The 21,807-nt window shown below is 40.3% G+C and overlaps 1 protein-coding gene across 1 annotated transcript in view; it reads right to left on the reverse strand.

Annotated features, from left to right (window-relative positions):
- Nucleotides 1-21,807, reverse strand: part of CDK5RAP1 (CDK5 regulatory subunit associated protein 1) — a 43,098-nt gene that overhangs the window by 5,413 nt on the left and 15,878 nt on the right. Inside the window, 4 exon segments of the mRNA XM_067707836.1 lie at nucleotides 12,360-12,509; nucleotides 14,753-14,883; nucleotides 20,764-20,819; nucleotides 21,528-21,625. Of these exon segments, the coding sequence (XP_067563937.1) occupies nucleotides 12,360-12,509; nucleotides 14,753-14,883; nucleotides 20,764-20,819; nucleotides 21,528-21,625 (435 nt within the window).

Consider the following 21,807-nt stretch of genomic DNA (forward strand, 5'->3'; position numbering starts at 1 on the left):
AAACAGCACACAACGGAAGCTCAATAAAATTTTCTGACAATATAATATATGATTCAATCAATGAGTCTTTGATTACAAAATTACCTTTCGCGGGAATGGACCTCCAACAGGCCTGATGCCAAGTACATAGGGGTGATACACTTGGCAAAAGGACTCTCACTTCAGAGTCTCATAGTCTCAGACTCTCATAGTCTCAGGAATGTTCTGAGGTTGTCTGGCCTGGGTTACTTGTCCCAGTGAATAGGCAGACTGGAAGCCAGAGTCTCCATCACAACATGCAAAAGACTGGGCCAGGAGAATACTAAAACCAGTATGATGGTATTAATTTCCAGAACATACCCAAGTCTTTCTGCTCCAATCATGATGAAGTGACAAAAACCAAATTTATCCTCAGGCCTTAAATAACAGGAAACTGGACAAAATATATGAGACATCTATTTTCAGATACTGGACAACAGATTTGCAAAACTATGATCCCCAAGAGAAGGAAAACAAATGGGGTGAGCCCTTCAATCACCCCTGCATTCTACCAGAAGACATGTGCCAGACCAGAGAATGCAAAGCGGGGAGGGAGATCTCAAGGCAGAGCATGGTGGTTCTCTCTGAATTGAGGAAAGTTGGATCAAAGTCCAGGGAGCCTGCAATAGCTGGAAATTGTGGAGCAAGTTCGAGAGAGGAGGGAGCTAAGCAGAAAAAGAGCTGTAGAAATGTGCATAGCGGCCCTCTGAGTCTTTGCTGAATAATAATACGTCCCTGTGTGGAGCAAAAATCCATGATGTCAGACAAAGAAAGTAACCTGGGAACTGCCAGCTGGTTAGCTCCCAGATCTCACAAAGGGCTATGAATCATCTGTCCTACCACCAAATAGTCCTCACTGATTCCTTGGGATATGCAGTAACAACTCTAGAAGAGCCATAAGTAGTACTAAGACTAAACTATCCCTAGAATAAAAAAACTTTTCTAGCAAAGATTAAAAACAAGACTTGATGGCCATTCTGACCAGTGTGATGTGTGGAATCTAGAAAAATGGTACAGATGAACCTATCTGCAGGGCAGGAACAGAGAGGCAGACATAGAGAATGGACATGTGGACACAGGGGGGAAGGGGAGGGTGAGATGAACTGGGAGATTAGCATTGATATATACACTACCATGTGTAAAACAGATAGCTAGTGGGAACCTGCTGTATAGCACAGGGAGCTCAGCTCAGTGCTCTGTGATAACCTAGATGGGTGGGATAGGGGTGGGCGGTAGGAGAGAAGTCCAAGAGGGAGAGGATATATGTATACATATAGCTGATTCACTTCGTTGTACAACAGAAACTAACAACATTGTAAAGCAACTATACCCCAATTAAAAAAAAAAAAAACCTTGAAAGGATCAAACAAAACTACAAACAACAAGTAACAAAACTGCTTATCAGAACAAAGTCCAACACAAAACCCAGACACTCAAAGATAATGTCTGACAACATAATGTCCAACATCCAATCAAAAATCACTAGATATGCCTAGAAGCAGAAAAATGTGACTCATAATCAAGAGAAAAGTCAGTCAATAGGGGCTTCCCTGGTGGCACAGTGGTTGAGAGTCCGCCTGCCAATGCAGGGGACACGGGTTCATGCCCTGGTCCAGGAAGATCCCACATGCTGCAGCACGGCTAGGCCCGTAAGCCATGGCCGCTGAGCCTGCGCATCCGGAGCCTGTGCTCCACAACGGGAGAGGCCACAACAGTGAGAGGCCTGCATACCACAAAAAAAAAAAAAAAAAGTCAGTCAATAGAAACAGACCTAGAAATGATAGCAGTGATGGAATTATCACAAAGATATTAAACCAGCTATTATAATTAGGCTCAAATACTAAGTTTCAAAAGAAAACAAGAACACAGAAGAGAAGCAGAAGATATTTAAAAAAAAAAAATGTAAATTACAGAGATGAAAAATATATGATCTAAAATTTTTAATTCAATACATAATAGCAAATGAGACACTGCCAAAGAAAAGAATAATGAACCTGAAGACAGAAAAATAGAAACTATTTAAAATGAAGCACAGATATGAAAAAGAGAAAAAAAACTGAACAGCCTCAGTGTCCTATGACACAATATCAAGTGGTTGGACATATAGGTGACTGGAGAAGGAGAGAAGAAACGGGGCAGGTGACGGGTGGCAGGAAGGAGGAGTACAGAAAAAATATCTGAAGAATAGTAAATGAAAATTTTCCAAATTTGATGAAAATTATAAACTCACAAACTAAGTAGCCTCAACATATCCCAAACAAAACACAAAGAAAGCCATGCCAAGACACATCAAATTTCTAAAAAGTGATAAAATGACAACTAACACAACATGTAGTACTAAACTAAATCTTTTTCTTATAAATGACAGTTCTGAGCCAAGTGGAGAATTTAAATGGGGGTCTAAGGACTGGATAGTAGTAATCTAACAAGCTTAATTTTCTGATTCTGATGGTTGTACTACAGTTGTACAGGAGAATGCTCCTGTTTGCACAAAATACACACTGCAGTATTTGGGGAATTGGGGGCACCAGGGCAACTTACTCTCAAAAGCTTCAAAGAAAAAAGTACTATACTGCTACTTTTCTACAAGTTTGCGATTGTTTTACAATAAATTTTTTTAAAAGAGAGAGTGTTCATGTTCCGTGATTTGAACAAACCAACCATAAAAGAACATTTATAAGACAAAGAGGGAAATTGGAACATCAACTACATATTTGATAATATTAAGAAACTACTGTCAATTATTTCAAATATGATAGTCACATTATGTCTATTTTAAAAAAGAGTCATCTTTTAGAGATATATACTGAAATAATTACTGACAAAATAATATATGTCTTGTACTTGCTTCAAAACAACTCAGTGGGGGCAGTAGAGATGAAACAAGATCAGCCATGATTAACACTGTATTAACAAATTGCTGAGGCTGGTTAATGGGTACGTGGGCATTCACTATCCTCTCTATACCTTTTTTTTTTTTTTTTTAGATTCTCCATAATTTGAAAAGGTGGGGGGGGGTACTTATAGGCTACAGAATGAGACAGATATGGGTCAAATTCTGGCTCTGCCACACTAGCTGTGTGACCTTGGGGAAGTTATTCCTACTTCTCTGAGTCTCCTTTCTTCATCTACAAAAGTGAGGTAATAACAGCACTACCCCCAAGGACTGTGGTGGGACTCAACGTGCTGATGCCTGTAAAATACACAGTTTCTGGCACATAGTAAATGCTCAGTATACAGACGTTATCATCTTCTCTGACACTGAATACAGCAACCCAGTGTTTTAAGCTGGCCATGGGACTTCCCTGGTGGTCCAGTGCTCAAGACTCCACATTTCTACTGCAAGGGGCACAGGTTCGATCCCTGGTTGGGGAACTAAGATCCCACATGCTGCCCAGCGCAGCCAAAATAAATAAATGAACTGGCCATGACTGGAGGAAAGAAAGTCTCCCCTAAGCAAAAGTGAAGGAGGGAGAAGGGGAAGATGGCGGGAGGGAGAGGGGTAAGATGGCGGAAGAGTAAGACACGGAAATCACCTTCCTCCCCACAGATACATCAGAAATACATCTATACGTGGAACAACAACTACAGAACACCTACTGAACGCTGGCAGAAGACCTCAGACCGCCCAAAAGTCAAGAAACTCCTCACGTACCTGGGTAGGGCAAAAGAAAAAAGAATAAACAGAGACAAAAGAATAGGGACGGGACCTGCACCAGTGAGAGGGAGCCGTGAAGGAGGAAAGGTTTCCACACACTAGAAGCCCCTTAACGGGCGGAGACTGCGGGTGGCGGAGGGGGTAAGCTTCGGAGCCGCGGAAGAGAGCGCAGCAACAAGGGTGCAGAGGGCAAAACAGAGAGATTTCCGCACAGGGGATCGGTGCCGACCAGCACTCACCAGCCCGAGAGGCTTGTCGGCTCACCCGCAGGGGCGGGCGGGGCTGGGAGCTGAGGCTCGGGCTTCCGTCAGAGCGTGAACACAGCCTGAAGGGGTTAGTGCACCACGGCTACCCGGGAGGGAGTCAGGGAAAAAGTCTGGACCTGCCGAAGAAGCAAGAGACTTTTTCTTCCCTCTTTGTTTCCTGGTGCGCGAGGAGAGGGGATTAAGAGCGCTGCTTAAAGGAGCTCCAGAGACGGGCGCGAGCCGTGGATAACAGTGCAGACCCCAGAGACGAGCATGAGACGCTAAGGCTGCTGCTGCCGCCACAAAGAAGCCTGTGTGCGAGCACAGGTCACTCTCCACATCTCGCTTCCGGGGAGCCTGTGCAGCCCGCCACTGCCAGGGTCCCGGGATCCAGGGACAACTTCCCCGGGAGAATGCACGGCGCGCCTCAGGCTGGTGCAACGTCACGCCGGCCTCTGCCGCCGCAGGCTCGCCCCACACTCCGTACCCCTCCTTCCCCCCGGCCTGAGTGAGCCAGAGCCCCCGAATCAGCGGGTCCTTTAACCTCGTCCGGTCTGAGAGAAGAACAGACGCCCTCCGGCGACCTACACGCAGAGGCAGGGACAAATCCAAAGCTGAACCCCGGGAGCTGTGCGAACAAAGAAGAGAAAGGGAAATCTCTCCCAGCAGCCTCAGGAGCAGCGGATTAAATCTCCACAATCAACTTGATGTACCCTGCATCTGTGGAATACCTGAATAGACAACGAATCATCCCAAATTGAGGAGGTGGACTCTGAGAGCAAGATTTATTATTTTTTCCCCTTTTCCTCTTTTTGTGAGTGTGTATGTGTATGCTTGTGAGATTTTGTCTGTATAGCTTTGCTTTCACCATTTGTCATAGGGTTCTATCCATCTGTTTTTGTTTTTACTTTTAAAAAAATTTTTTTCTTAATAATTATTTTTTTATCTTAATAACTTTTATTTTACCTTATTTTATTTTATCTCCCTTCCTTCCTCCCTCCCTCCCTCCCTTCCTCCCTTCCTCCCTCCCTCCCTCCCTTCCTCCCTCCCTCCCTCCCTTCCTTTCTTTCTTTCTACTTTTTCTCCCTTTTATTCTAAGCCGTGTGGATGAAAGGCTTTTGGTGCTGCAGCCAGGAGTCAGTGCTGTGCCTCTGAGGTGGGAGAGCCAACTTCAGGACACTGGTCCACAAGAGACCTCCCAGCTCCACGTAACATCAAACGGCAAAAATCTCCCAGAGATCTCCATCTCAACACCAACACCCAGCTTCACTCAACGACCAGCAAGCTACAGTGCTGGACACCCTATGCCAAACAACTAGCAAGACAGGAACACAACCCCACCCATTGCAGAGAGGCTGCCTAAAATCATAATAAGTCCACAGACACCCCAAAACACACCACCAGACGTGGACCTGCCCACCAGAAAGACAAGATCCAGCCTCATCCACCAGAACACAGCCACTAGTCCCCTCCACCAGGAAGCCTACACAACCCACTGAACCACCTTTAGCCACTGGGGACAGACACCAAAAATAATGGAAACTACGAACCTGCAGCCTCCAAAAAGGAGACCCCAAACACAGTAAGATAAGCAAAATGAGAAGACAGAAAAACACACAGCAGATGAAGGAGCAAGATAAAAACCCACCAGACCTAACAAATGAAGAGGAAATAGGCAGTCTACCTGAAAAAGAATTCAGAATAATGATAGTAAAGATGATCCAAAATCTTGGAAATAGAATAGAGAAAATGCAAGAAACATTTAACAATGACCTAGAAGAACTAAAGATGAAACAAGCAATGATGAACAACACAATAAATGAAATTAAGAATACTCAAGAAGGGATCAATAGCAGAATAACTGAGGCAGAAGAACGGATAAGTGACCTGGAAGATAAAATAGTGGAAATAACTACTGCAGAGCAGAATAAAGAAAAAAGAATGAAAAGAACTGAGGACAGTCTCAGAGACCTCTGGGACAACATTAAATGCACCAACATTCGAATTATAGGGGTTCCAGAAGAAGAAGAGAAAAAGAAAGGGACTGAGAAAATATTTGAAGAGATTATAGTTGAAAACTTCCCTAATATGGGAAAGGAAATAGTTAATCAAGTCCAGGAAGCACAGAGAGTCCCATACAGGATAAATCCAAGGAGAAACACGCCAAGACACATATTAATCAAACTGTCAAAAATTAAATACAAAGAAAACATATTAAAAGCAGCAAGGGAAAAACAACAAATAACACACAAGGGAATCCCCATAAGGTTAACAGCTGATCTTTCAGCAGAAACTCTGCAAGCCAGAAGGGACTGGCAGGACATATTTAAAGTGATGAAGGAGAAAAACCTACAACAAGATTACTCTACCCAGCAAGGATCTCATTCAGATTTGATGGAAAGGTTAAAACCTTTACAGACAAGCAAAAGCTGAGAGAGTTCAGCACCACCACACCAGCTTTACAACAAAGGCTAAAGGATCTTCTCTAGGCAAGAAACACAAGAGAAGGAAAAGACCTACAATAACAAACCCAAAACAATTAAGAAAATGGGAATAGGAACATACATATCGATAACTACCTTAAATGTAAATGGATTAAATGCTCCCACCAAAAGACACAGACTGGCTGAATGGATACAAAAACAAGACCCATATATATGCTGTCTACAAGAGACCCACTTCAGACCTAGAGACACATACAGACTGAAAGTGAGCAGATGGATAAAGATATTCCATGTAAATGGAAACCAAAAGAAAGCTGGAGTAGCAATTCTCATATCAGATAAAATAGACTTTAAAATAAAGACTATTAGAAGAGACAAAGAAGGACACTACATAATGATCAAGGGATCGATCCAAGAAGAAGATATAACAACTGTAAATATTTATGCACCCAACATAGGAGCATCTCAATACTTAAGGCAAATACTAACAGCCATAAAACGGGAAATCGACTGTAACACATTCATAGTAGGGGACTTTAACACCCCACTTTCACCAATGGACAGATCATCCAAAATGAAAATAGATTAAGGAAACACAAGCTTTAAATGATACATTAAACAATATGGACTTAATTGATATTTATAGGACATTCCATCCAAAAACAACAGAATACACATTTTTCTCAAGTGCTCATGGAACATTCTCCAGGATAGATCATATCTTGGGTCACAAATCAAGCCTTGGTAAATTTAAGAAAATTGAAATTGTATCAAGTATCTTTTCTGACCACACGCTAGATATCAATTACAGGAAAAGATCTGTAAAAAATACAAACACATGGAGGCTAAACAACACATTATTTAATAATGAAGTGATCACTGAAGAAATCAAAGAGGAAATCAAAAAATACCTAGAAACAAATAACAATGGAGACATGACGACCCAAAACCTATAGGATGCAGCAAAAGCAGTTCTAAGAGGAAGTTTATAGCCATACAATCCTACCTTAAGAAACAGGAAACATCTCGAATAAACAACCTAACCTTGCACCTAAAGCAATCAGAGAAAGAAGAACAAAAAAAACCCAAAGTTAGCAGAAAGAAAGAAATCATAAAGATCAGATCAGAAATAAATGAAAAAGAAATGAAGGAAACGACAGCAAAGATCAATAAAACTAAAAGCTGGTTCTTTGAGAAGATAAACAAAATTGATAAACCATTAGCCAGACTCATCAAGAAAAAAAGGGAGAAGACTCAAATCAATAGAATTAGAAATGAAAAAGAAGTAACAACTGACACTGCAGAAATACAAAAGATCATGAGAGGTTACTACAAGCAACTCTATGCCAATAAAATGGACAACCTGGAAGAAATGGACAAATTCTTAGAAACGCACAACCTGCCAAGACTGAATCAGGAAGAAATAGAAAATACGAACAGACCAATCATAAGCACTGAAATTGAAACTGTGATTAAAAATCTTCCAACAAACAAAAGCCCGGGACCAGACGGCTTCACAGATGAATTCTATCAAACATTTAGAGAAGAGCTAACACCTATCCTTCGCAAACTCTTCCAAAATATAACAGAGGGAGGAACACTCCCAAACTCATTCTACGAGGCCACCCTCACCCTGACACCAAAACCAGACAAGGATGTCACAAAGAAAGAAAACCACAGGCCAATATCACTGATGAACATAGATGCAAAAATCCTCTCAACAAAATACTAGCAAACAGAATCCAAAAGCACATTAAAAGGATCATACACCATGATCAAGTGGGGTTTATTCCAGGAATGCAAGGATTCTTCAATATACGCAAATCCATCAATGTGATACACCATATTAACAAACTGAAGGAGAAAAACCATATGGTCATCTCAACAGATGCAGAGAAAGCTTTCAACAAAATTCAACACCTATTTATGATAAAAACCCTCCAGAAAGTAGGCATAGAGGGAACTTTCCTCAACGTAATAAAGGCCATATAGGACAAACACACAGCCAACATCATCCTCAATGGTGAAAAACTGAAAGCATTTCCACTAAGATCAGGAACAAGACAAGGTTGCCCACTCTCACCACTATTATTCAACACAGCTTTGAAAGTTTTAGCCACAGCAATCAGAGAAGAAAAGGAAATAAAAGGAACCCAAATCGGAAAAGAAGAAGTAAAGCTGTCACTGTTTGCAGATGACATGATACTATACACAGAGAATCCTAAAGATGCTACCAGAAAACTACTAGAGCTAATCAATGAATTTGGTAAAGTAGCAGGATACAAAATTAATGCACAGAAATCTCTGGCATTCCTATACACTAATGATGAAAAATATGAAAGTGAAATCAAGAAAACACTCCCATTTACCATTGCAACAAAAAGAATAAAATATCTAGGAATAAACCTACCTAAGGAGACAAAAGACCTGTACGCAGAAAATTATAAGACACTGATGAAAGAAATTAAAGATGATACAAATAGATGGAGAGATATACCATGTTCTTGGATTGGAAGAATCAACATTGTGAAAATGAGTATACTACCCAAAGCAATCTACAGATTCAATGCAATCCCTATTCAAACTACCACTGGCATTTTTCAGAGAACTAGAACAAAAAATTTCACAATTTGTATGGAAACACAAAAGACCCCGAATAGCCAAAGCAATCTTGAGAACGAAAAACGGAGCTGCAGGAATCAGGCTCCCTGACTTCAGACTATGCTACAAAGCTACAGTAATCAAGACAGTATGGTACTAGCACAAAAAACAGAAATATAGATCAATGGAACAGGATAGAAAGCCCAGAGATAAACCCACACACATATGGTCATCTTATCTTTGATAAAGGAGGCAGGAATGTACAGTGGAGAAAGGACAGCCTCTTCAGTAAGTGGTGCTGGGAAAACTGGACAGGTACATGTAAAAGTATGAGATTAGATCACTCCCTAACACCATACACAAAAATAAGCTCAAAATGGATTAAAGACCTAAATGTAAGGCCAGAAACTATCAAACTCTTAGAGGAAAACATAGGCAGAACACTCTATGACATAAATCACAGCAAGATCCTTTTTGACCCACCTCCTAGAGAAATGGAAATAAAAATAGACAAATGGGGCCTAATGAAACTTCAAAGCTTTTGCACAGCAAAGGAAACCATAAATAAGACCAAAAGACAACCATCAGAATGGGAGAAAATATTTGCAAATGAAGCAACTGACAAAGGATTAATCTCCAAAATTTACAAGCAGCTCATGCAGCTCAATAACAAAAAAACAAACAACCCAATCCAAAAATGGCAGAAGACCTAAATAGACATTTCTCCAAAGAAGATATACAGACTGCCAACAAACACATGAAAGAATGCTCAACATCATTAATCATTAGAGAAATGCAAATCAAAACTACAATGAGCTATCATCTTACACCCGTCAGAATGGCCATCATCAAAAAATCTAGAAACAATAAATGCTGGAAAGGGTGTGGAGAAAACGGAACACTCTTGCACTGCTGGTGGGAATGTGAATTGGTACAGCCACTATGGAGAACAGTATGGAGGTTCCTTAAAAAACTACAAATAGAACTACCATATGACCCAGCAATGCCACTACTGGGCATATACCCTGAGAAAACCATAATTCAAAAAGGGTCATGTACCAAAATGTTCATTGCAGCTGTATTTACAATAGCCAGGAGATGGAAACAACCTAAGTGTCCATCATCGGATGAACGGATAAAGAAGATGTGGCACATATATACAATGGAATATTACTCGGCCATAGAAAGAAACGAAATTGAGCTATTTGTAATGAGGTGGATGGACCTACAGTCTGTCATACAGAGTGAAGTAAGTCAGAAAGAGAAAGACAAATACCGTATGCTAACACATATATATGGAATTTAAGAAAGAAAAAAAAGTCATGAAGAACCTAGGGGTAAGACAGGAATAAAGACACAGACCTACTAGAGAATGGACTTGAGGATATGGGGAGGGGGAAGGGTAAGCTGTGACAAAGTGAGAGAGTCACATGGACATATATACACTACCAAATGTAAAATAGATAGCTAGTGGGAAGCAGCTGCATACCACAGGGAGATCAGCTCGGTGCTTTGTGACCACCTAGAAGGGTGGGATAAGGAGGGTGGGAGGGAGGGAGACGCAAGAGGGAAGAGAGATGGGAACATATGTATAACTGATTCACTTTGTTATAAAGCAGAAACTAACACACCATTGTAAAGCAATTATACTCCAATAAAGGTGTAAAAAGAAAAAAAAAGTGAAGACTCCAATGCTGGCCTTGAAAAATTCATTTATTTTCTAGCCCCAGGTGAGTACTGGCTTATGCTGGATGTGTTTTTAAAAAAAAAAAAAAAAAAAAAAAAAGCCTTGTTTTGGTTCATTTAATTACCATGGGCTCTCTGTGGGGTTGATGAAGTGTTGGACAAAAATTAGTAACCTTTGAGTACTTATTCATTCAATCAAAAGACAGGTACACTATTCTGTACCAGACCCTGTGTGAGGAGAGCTGGGCATATAATGACTTAATTCCTACTGGATAAAATGTGGATTACTAATAGACATGTTCATGTACAGGTCTCCAGAATCACAGTGACACCCTAAATAACAAAGCATTTATCGAGGCAAACACTTTTGAGGTATTTCACCAGCTCAGCATCACCAACCATCAGCAGCTACTAGACCAGACCACAGGAAGATTCCTAACCCAAGCTGAGGTGATCAGACTCCCTCTCCTGGAAATCTGAATTGGAGCTGAAAGACACAACTTTGGTCTGTGAAAAACTGGAACTACACCATGAAACACAGGAAATATAGGGCTGCTGTACTCTACCACACAGATGAAGAATCAGGAAAAGCTGGTCTGAGGAGGAGAGAAGAAAGTCTGAGCCTCAAGGGCTTCCCAGACTGGGTACAGTCCCTTCCAGACACCTGGCAGTATTCTTGCCTTTGGGCTCCACAAAACACTCCTGAAGTCTTATACAACACAGAATTATTTTTGGCTTAGACTGAATGGCTTGAACAAGTTTCCCACTGTTACTCACTACCAGAGAGTCCTAACAAACACAAATACCAAGCATTGCTGATTTTGACACTGCCATATCCTAAGGCATGAAGCAGGACTCTCCTTTCTCAAACCTGGACTCGTGAGGAGTCACAGAAAGAGCCCTATCTCTCTCTTTCCTCTCCTCTTCAATAGCCGAAGAATGCAGCTTCACAGAAGGTTAGGTTCCCTAACTCACCCCTTATCCCATCTGTTTAGTGCTCTAAATGATGACCAGGTTCCCAAGCTTGACCACAGAAGACTACAGAACTCCAAACTTCCAAAACGCAGTACATTTCTAAGAAAGTGTGATTTTTAAAAGGACTGAAAACAAACAATAAAATTGTTTCTAAAAATACACATATAATAGTGTTTCCAAAAAGGTGGAGCAGAAATACTTTGCACTAATCCTTGCACTAAATACAAAAATATCCTTCAGGAATGAAGAAGAAATCAAAACACTCTAAGATGAAGGAAAACAAAGAGAATGTGCTGCCAGAGTGTCTAAAGGGAGTTCTCTAAGCAAAAAGTAAACAAAAAAGAAGGAACCCTAGAACAACAGGAAGAAAGAAAAACAGACATGATAACTTGCAAAGAAAATCCCAAGCAACCTACCCAGAAAACTCCTAGAACTATTTAGTTCAGCAAGATCAGAGGATACAAGATAGAAATACAAAAACCAATTATTTCTACATACTAACAGTGAACATATGGACACCCAAAATAAAAATACAGTTGCAATTACAATAGCTAAAAAAAAGAAAAAAATGGGTGTAAATCTAAGAAAACATGTACAGGATCTATATGCTAAAAACTGCTAAAAGAAATCAAAGATCTAAATAAAGGAAGATATACTGTGCTCTAAAAAACAAAAAACAAAACAAAAAATATATATATATACATACACACATACATACACACATAGCCTCACCCCCTCCACCAGCACCAGCTGGGTACAACCCACAAAGGTCTTGTTGGCTTTTGTTGCTTCTTCTCGGAAGACAGTGATAAGTTCCTCCAAACGCCTTAATTTTACCTCTTCTGGGATATCATCCTTCAGCCTGTGATATGCCCGTGTCTTCTATAAAAAAAAAAAAAAAAAAAAGAGATGGAGGTCACCACGGACTTGTAGAATCCGTTCTTCAAACACGGAGGCAGACATGCTCATCCAATTTGCAATTTACAGACACATGTATAGGAACACAAGCCACACCACAAGGGTTCTCTAACTCTTGGGCCTTCTAAGAGAAAAAGGTAACTATACAGTGGAGCCACGTTTTTACAAGGGTTAAATTCTAAATTTAGCACATGAAAATCATAGACTCAAAATTGTTCTTGATATTTTTATAGGACACAGACACTAAATAATTCATATACCAGGTTACTCAGCAGCAGTGTTTATAAAGACACAAGATGCAAAGCATAGTAAATGTTTATCAATAGGGAACCAGTAGGGTCTTCCCTGGTGGTGCAGTGAGTAAGACTCTGGGCTCCCAATTCAGGGGGCCCAGGTTCAATCCCTGGTCAGGGAACTAGATCCCACATGCATGCCGCAACAAAGAGTCTGCATGGTGCAACTAAGAAGTCTGCATGCTGCAACTAAAAGATCCCACATGCCACAACTAAAGATCCCAGGTGCCGCAACTAAGACCCGGTGCAGCCAAATAAATAAATAAATTTTTTTTAATTTATTTTAAAAAATAGGTAACCAGTAAAACAAATTATGGTTTATCTACACAATGGAATATTACACAGCTGTGACAAAGAATGAGATAGCTACGTATACAGATATGATTGCTCTCCAAAATATACTCTGAACAGAAATAAGCAAGGCACAGATCAACATGTATAATAACTTTGATGTAGAAAGTATACAAATAAATATATTTATAAATACATGAAATGTCTCTGGAAGGTTAAAGAAGTAGTTGCTAAAAGCAGTTGCCTTCAGGGAAGGAACTGAAAAACTAGGCAACCCAGGAAGAAAAAACAACTGCTTTGCACTGCATACTATTTTGACCTTTTGAATTTTATACCACACTCAGGTTTTACCCAGTCAAAAAAAAAAAAGAAAAGAAAATGTATCCTTGAAAACCTTTTAAATCATCCAAAATCATAGTGTACATACATGTTTATATATATAAACACACACACTTTATATATATCTTTAGGTACGCAGCTCATAATGGAGTTGGAGAACCACTGAGCTAGACAAAAGTGGAAAGTCTATACACCAAAGTCTAGACATTCAAACCAATCTGCCTTTAAGAGAACTACCACATCCAGAGGGAAATGAAGAATGGGTAGAGAATTCTAAAACAGAATTCTCTTACAGGATTTACTCTATTCTGTCTTATTAACAACTAACCTCTACTGTGCACTTAACTATTATAAAACACTATTTTAAGTGCTTTATATATATTATCTTAAATCTCAAAATAACCTGATGAGGTTGGTATTTATGTTATCCCTTTTCACAGATGAAGAAAGCAGAAACTTTTCCCAAGGTCACACATTATTAAATGGGAAAGGCACAATGTGAGTGCTTGTTCTCATCCACTATGCTACTTGATTAAGCCTCTAGGACCTTAACCCTAATCTAGGAATTAGACTCCAAGTAAACACTCATATTCAATGCCCATAGGATATGCTTCCACCTCACACTGAAAACTCACTTCCCAACTCTAGCATTAAAAAGAATTTCTCGGGCTTCCCTGGTGGCGCAGTGGTTGAGAGTCCCCCTGCCGATGCAGGGGACACGGGTTCGTGCCCCGGTCTGGGAAGATCCCACATGCCGCAGAGCGGCTGGGCCCATGAGCCATGGCCACTGAGCCTGCGCGTCCAGAGCCTGTGCTCCGCAATGGGAGAGGCCACAACAGTGAGAGGTCCGCGTACCGAGAAAAAAAAAAAAAAAAGGCTGAGGATGGCTAGGAGGGCAACAAGGAGCCTCTGTAAAACAAATCACATCTGTTGGCCAAAAAAGAAGTTCTGCATATTAATAAAAGATTTTCGGTTTCTTTTAAAGAGAACAGTGCCCCTCCCTCCACTTTCAAATTCTGAACAACCTAAACATCATTTTAAATATTCTAATGAAGAGGAATATTAGTACAATTGTTTTTCATCTCAAATTGCTGAACTATATAAAAGGGTAGACAGGTTTATTAGAAAAAATAAAGAAATGAATGGTAAGATCCTTGTGGTTTCTCAAGGACAGCCTCGCTGCTACTTTCTTTTCTTCCCAGCTGTCCACAATCGACCAGAAACTGGTCGGGAATGATGTCAGTCTCAGCATAGAAGGAGCTCCTCCCCCAGCCCAGGGCTCACCTGTCTCATGCTATAGGCAAAGAGGAAGCCCATGTTGTACTGAACTTCCTGAAGCAAAGACACTGTCTGGAGGTGATCTTCCTCCGTCTCACCACAAAAGCCAGCAATGAAATCGCTGCTGAGGCTCACACCTGTGACACACAACAAAAGACAGCATGTCACTGCTGCTTACCTTCAAGAGAAGCCTTTGGTACCTGTGGATTACGGAGGGAAGGATAGAGACTGTAAGGCCTTCCCTGGAGCTAGCCAACCCGTGTGCAAGTAAAACGGAACAGTTGTTATAGAGCAAGGAGGTGAAGGCCTGCTCATCAACAAGGTTCCCATGCCAGAGCCTGGCTTCTCAGTCTACATTCCCCTCAGTGCTAGAAAAGATATTTTTCACTACAAATATTGGATTTAAGGACACAGTAGGAGTCCGTATTTTCAAATTTGTCCTGCTTTAACTTTTTTTTTAATTTAATTTTTATCTTATATTGGGGTATATTTGATTTACAATGTTGTGTCAGTTTCAGGTGCACAGCAAAGTGATTCAGTTTTACACATACATATATCCATTCTTTTTCAGATTCTTTTCCCATATATTTAGGTTATTACAGAATATTGAGTAGAGTTCCCTGTGCTATACAGTAGGTCCATGTTGATTATCTATTTTATGAATTCCACTTATAATTGACATCATATGTTATTTGTCTTTGTCTGACTTACTGCACTTAGTATGATAAACTCTTGGTCCATCCACAGTGCTGCAAATGGCATTATTTCATTCTTTTTTATGGCTAAGTAATATTCCATTGTATATATGTACCACACCTTCTTTATCCATTCCTGTCGATGGACATTTAGGTTGCTTCCATCTCTTGGATACTGTAAATAATGCTGCAATTAACACTGGGGTGCATGCATCTTTTCGAATTATGGTTTTCTTGGGATATATGCCCAGGAGTAAGATTACTGGATCATATGGAAGCTCTATATATAGTTTTTTAAGGAACATCCAAACTGGTTGTACCAATATGGAGGTTGTCTCCATAGTGGTTGTCTCCATATGGCTGTCTCCACAGTAGCTGTACCAATTTACATTATCATCAACAGTGTAGGAGGGCTCCCTTTTCTCCACACTCTCTCCAGCATTTATTGTCGGAAGATTTTTTGATGATGGCCATTCTGACCAGTGTAAGGTGATACCTTATTGTAGTTTTGATTTGCATTTCTCTGACAATTAGCAATGTTGAGCAGCTTTTCATGTGCTCTTTGGCCATCTGTATGTCTTCTATGGAGAAATGTCTATTTAAGTCTTCTGCCCATTTTTGGATTGGGCTGTTTGTTTTTTGATACTAAGCTGCATGAGCTGTTTGTCTATCTTGGAGATTAATCCCTTGTCGGTCGCTTCGTTTGCAAATATTTTCTCCCATTCTGTGGCTTGTCTTTTCGTTTACGGTTTCCTTTGCTGTACAAAAGCTTTTTAAGTTGAATTAGCTCCCATTTGTTTATTTTTGTTTTTATCTTCATTACTTTAGGAAGTGGATCCAAAAAAGATATTGCTGCAGGAATTCCCTGGTGGTCCAGTGGTTAGGACTTGGCGCTTTCACTGCCATAGCCTGGGTTCAATCCTTGGTTGGGGAACTAAGATCTCTCAAGCCATGTGGCATGGCCAAAAAAAAGATACTGCTGCCATGTATGTCAAAGAGTGTCCTGCCTATGTTTTCCTCTAAAAGTTTTATAGTATCCAGTCTTACATTTGGGTCTTTAATCCATTTTGAGTTTATTTTTGTGTATGGTGTTAGAGAATGTTCTAATTTCATTATTTTACATGTAGCTGTCCAGTTTTCCCAGCACCACTTACTGAAGAGACTGTCTTTTCTCCACTGTATATTCTTACCTCCTTTGTCATAGATTAATTGACCATAGATGTGTGCATTTATTTCTGGGCTTTCTATCCTGTTCCAATGATCTATATTTCTGTTTTTGTGCCAGTACCATACTGTTTTGATGACTGTAAGTTTGTAGTGTAGTCTGAAGTCAGGGAGCTTGATTTCTCCAGCTCCATTTTTCTTTCTCAGGATTGCTTTGGCTATTCGGCATCTTTTATGTTTCCATATAAATTTTAAAATTGCTTGTTCTAGTTCAGAGAAAAACGCCATTGGTCATTTGATAGGGATTGCACTGAATCTGTAGATTGCCTTGGGTAGTATAATCATTTTGACAATATTGATTCTTCCAATCCAAGAACGTGGTATATCTTTCCATCTGTTTGTGTCATCTTCAATTTCTTTGATCTTATAGTTTCTTAACTTTCATCTTATAGTGTTTTATAGTTTTCAGAGTACAGGTCTTTTGCCCCTTAGGTAGGTTTATTTCTAGGTATTTTATTCTTTTTGATGCAATGGTAAATGGGATTGTTTAATTTCTCTTTCTGATCTTTTGTTGCTAGTGTATAGAAATGCAACAGATTTCTGTACATTAATTTTGTACCCAGCAACTTTACCACATTCATTGAGGAGCTCTAGTAGTTTTCTGGTAGCATCTTTAGGATTTTTTGTGTATAGCATCATGTCATCTGCAAACAGTGACAGTTTTACTTCTTCTTTTCCAATCTGGATTCCTTTTATCTCTTTTTCTCTGATTGCCATGGCTAGGACTTCCAAAATTATGCTGAATAAAAGTGTCTTGGGGCTTCCCTGGTGGCGCAGTGGTTGAGAGTCCGCCTGCCGGCGCAGGGGACACAGGTTCATGCCCCAGTCTGGGAAGATCCCACATGCTGCGGAGCAGCTGGGCCCGTGAGCCATGGCCGCTGAGCCTGCGCGTCTGGAGCCTGTGCTCCGCAACGGGAGAGGTCACAACAGTGAGAGGCCCGCGTACCACAAAAAAAAAAAAAAAAAAAAAAAAAAAGTGTCTTGTTCCTTGGGGTTCCCTGGTGGCGCAGTGGTTGAGAGTCCGCCTGCCGATGCAGGGGACACGGGTTCGTGCCCCGGTCTGGGAAGATCCCACATGCCCCCGAGCGGCTGGGCCCATGATCCACGGCCGCTGAGCCTGTGCGTCCGGAGCCTGTGCTCCACAACAGAAGAGGCCACAACAGTGAGAGGCTCGCGTACCACCAAAAAAAAAAAAAAAAAAAGTGTCTTGTTCCTGATCTTAGAGGAAATGCTTTCAGCTTTTCACCCTTAAGTATGATGTTAGCTGTGGGTTTGTCATATATAGCCTTTATTATGTTGTTAGGTTCCCTCTATGCCCACTTTCTGGAGAGCTTTTATCACAAATGGGTGTAGAATTTTGTCAAAAGCTTTTTCTGCATCTACTGAAATGATCACATGGTTTGTACTCTTCAGTTTCTTTTTTTTTTTTTTTGCGGTACGCGGGCCTCTCACTGTGGGCCTCTCACTCAACCACTGCGCCACCAGGGAGGCCCCTACTCTTCAGTTTCTTAATGTGGTATATCACACTGATTTGTGGATATTGAAAAAAATCCTTACATCCCTGGGATAAATCCCACTTGATCATGGTATATGATCCTTTCAATGTACTGTTGGATTTAGTTTGCTAGTATTTTGTTGAGGATTTTTGCGTCTATGTTCATCAGTGATATTGGCCTGTAATTTTCTTTTTGTGGTATCTTTGGTTTTGGAATCAGGGTGATGGTGGCCTCACAAAATGAGTTTGGGAGTGTTCCTTCCTCTGCAATTTTTTGGAATAGTTTCAGAAGGATAAAAAGGATAAGTGTTAACTCTTCTCTAAATGTTTGACAGAATTTGCCTGTGAAGCCAGCTGGTCCTGGATCTTTGTTTGTTGGAAGTTTGGGGGGTGGGTTTGTCTGTCTGTCTATCTATCTATCTATCTATTTATTTATTGCTGTGTTGGGTCTTCGTTGTTGTGTGCAGGCTTTCTCCAGTTGTGGCAAGCAGGGGCTACTCTTCGTTGCAGTGTGCAGGCTTCTCATTGCAGTGCCCTCTCCCGTTGTGGAGCACAGGCTCTAGGCACATGGGCTTCAGCAGTTGTGGCACATGGGCTCAGCAGCTGTGGCCCACAGGCTCTAGAGCACAGGCTCAGTAGATGTGGCACACGGGCTTAGTTGCTCCAGGGCATGTGGGATCTTCCCGGACCAGGGCTCAAACCTCCATCCCCTGCTTTGGCATGTGGATTCTTAACCACTGTGCCACCAGGGAAGTCCCTTGTTGGAAGCTTTTTAATCACAGTTTCAATTTCAGTACTTGCAATTGGTCTGTTCATATTTTACTTCTTCCTGGTTCAGACTTGGAAGATTTTACCTTTCTAAGAACTCATCCATTTCTTCTAGGTTGTCCATTTTATTGCCATATAGTTGCTTGTAGTAGTCTCTTATGATCCTTTGTATTTCTGTGGTATCAGTTGTAACTTCTTCATTTTCATTTCTTTTTTTTTGGCTGTGCCACATGGCATATGGAATCTTAGGGATCTTAGTTCCCCAACCAGGAACAAACCCTTGCTCCCTGCAGTGGAATCATGGAGTCCTAACCACCGGATTGCCAGGGAATTCCCCCATTTCTGATTTTATTTATTTGAGCCCTTTCCCTTATATTCTTATATATAAGCCAAAGGTTTATCAATTTTGTTTATCTTTTCAAAGAACCAGGTTTAGTTTATCTTTTCTGTTGTTTTCTTCATCTCTATTTCATTTATTTCTGCTCTGATCTTTAAGATTTCTTTCCTTCTACTAACTATGGGTTTTGTTTGTTCTCCTTTCTCTAGTTGCTTCTGATGTAAGGTTAGGTGGTTTGAGGTTTTTCTTGTCTCCTAAGGTAAGATTATATTGCTATAAACTTCCCTCTTAGGGACTTCCCTGGTGCCGCAGTGGTTAGGACTCTGCGCTCCCAATGCTGGGGGCCCGGGTTTGATCCCTGGTCAGGGAACTAGATCCCACACACATGCCACAACTAAGAGTTCACATGCCACAACTAAGGAGCCCGCGTGCTCCAACTAAGGAGCCAGTGAACCGCAACTAAGGAGCCCACCTGCCGCAACTAAGCCCCGGCACAACGAAATAAAAATAAATAAATAATTTTAAATAAATAAATAAACTTCCCTCTTAGAACTGCTTTTGCTGTGTCCCAAAAGTTTTAGATCGTCATGTTTTCATTTTCATTTGTATCTAGGAATTTTTTGATTTCCTCTTTGATTTCTTCAGCAATCCATTTTTTAGCCTCCATGTGTTTGTGTTTTTTACAGTTTTTTACTTGTAGTTGATTTCTAATCTCACAATGTCGTGGCTAGAAAAGATGCTTGATATGACTTCAGTTTTCTTAAATTTCCCATGGTTTGCATGACTCAGCATGCAATCTATCATGAAGAATGTTTCAGTACCTCATCCAAACATATACTTTTGAAGTTAAACACAATGTTCCAACACACTTTAATTTAAGTATCCCAACAATCCAATAAGGTGAGTACTATTAACTCCATGTTACAGATGAGAAAACTGCAGCCCAGAGAACCTCCACACTATCCTGTCCCATCCAAATGAAAGTATTGGTACAGAACACAAGTTACAATAATTAGAAATTTGTAAAACAATGTAGACATTGTCAACAAATCTAAACTAAAAGACTTACAGAGTAATTTTATTCGGAGGAAGGGAAAAGAGAAAGGGGAGTAAGGGTTATGATAACAAGAAAGGAATTACCTCTAAGTACACATTTTTAAAAATATCAATTGCTCCCAAATCAGAACTAATTTAGACTATAACTTTGCCAGCTAATGAGCAGGAACGAGGTTTCTCTCATGTGTTCAGAAACACAAAGACTATAGAAAAGGAATCCCTTTAGTACCTGAGGCCACAAGCTAATCCACACCTCTGAGTATATCTAGCAAGACCAAGATATTAAAAAATCGGAAAGAAGAGAAAGAGAGAAAGGAAGAGGAGCAAAAGAAGCGAGAAAGGTGACACAATGTACTACCACAGGTGTTGCCTGTATCTGACCAAGAAGACTGGGGTCACTGGTAGAGTAATGTGCTCAGCAAAATATGTTTCTTAAATGTACCTGGGATAGACTCTCTGATATGATGAATTAATTCCACATAAGCTTCTCTTGAATATCTGCAATAAAGAACAAAAAGAAAACGCTTAGATGAACCAATCTTCTTTAAATGAATGCTATAAGAAGATAGCACTATGAACTAATCACATGTAATTACTTCTCATTCACACAGGACAGTACAAGAGTAAGTATCCAGAAGAGTCCTTTTGATCCAAATCCTGTACTATAACCTAATCCAAAGCCTATAAAATTTTAATTCAAGAACATAAATTACTCTAAATAGATGTTTTTATTTAACTAAGAAATGAAGACAAATTAACATTTAATATCTCTAAAACTCTTTGCCAATGTGGAATACAAGGAAATTACTAGTTCCATACAGCTTGCCATTTGTCACATGATCCTTTCAGTCTTATCTTTGCTATACTTACTATTCCCAAAGTGAGTGAATACATGGAGCTATATTTAAATTCTAAGACCTAAAAACCTTTAATGTTAAAAGCTAAAGGATTAAAATCTCAGCGTGCCACACAGTAGGTGCTTAATAAAACACATGCTAAACAAATGAAATGAGTGATCTAGTCCTCAGTCTATACTTATAGAATGAACAGAAGCAAGTTATAATGTCCATGGGTTTACTCATGTAATAAATATTTAGTGAGCAGCTACTGTGTGCCACACACTACACCAGGTTCTTAGACACTGCTTGGTCCTTAAGGAAACATGGAAAGGTATGGGATGCCCCCCCCCCCGCAAGCAAGTCTGACCCCCTCCGCATGGCCTCCAATACACGGCTGCTTCCACTCTGGGCTGGTAGGTGGATCTGTTTACAGATATTGTCCCTCTCGTGAATCAGCTGCAGAACCTGATCAAATAGAACACATTAAAGGTCATCAAAGTCACACCAAAGAATCTTGCGGAAAGGAATACCACCCCCCACTGTTTCTCCACCAAGGTTAATTTTTGAGAATTAAGAGGCTGACTAAACCAAACACATAAATTACCGAAAATCTTTACTTTTGCTCAACCCACGTTCTGTCTGTCCCA

Source organism: Pseudorca crassidens, chromosome 15 (genome assembly GCF_039906515.1).
Source record: "Pseudorca crassidens isolate mPseCra1 chromosome 15, mPseCra1.hap1, whole genome shotgun sequence".
Classification (NCBI taxonomy): domain Eukaryota; kingdom Metazoa; phylum Chordata; class Mammalia; order Artiodactyla; family Delphinidae; genus Pseudorca; species Pseudorca crassidens.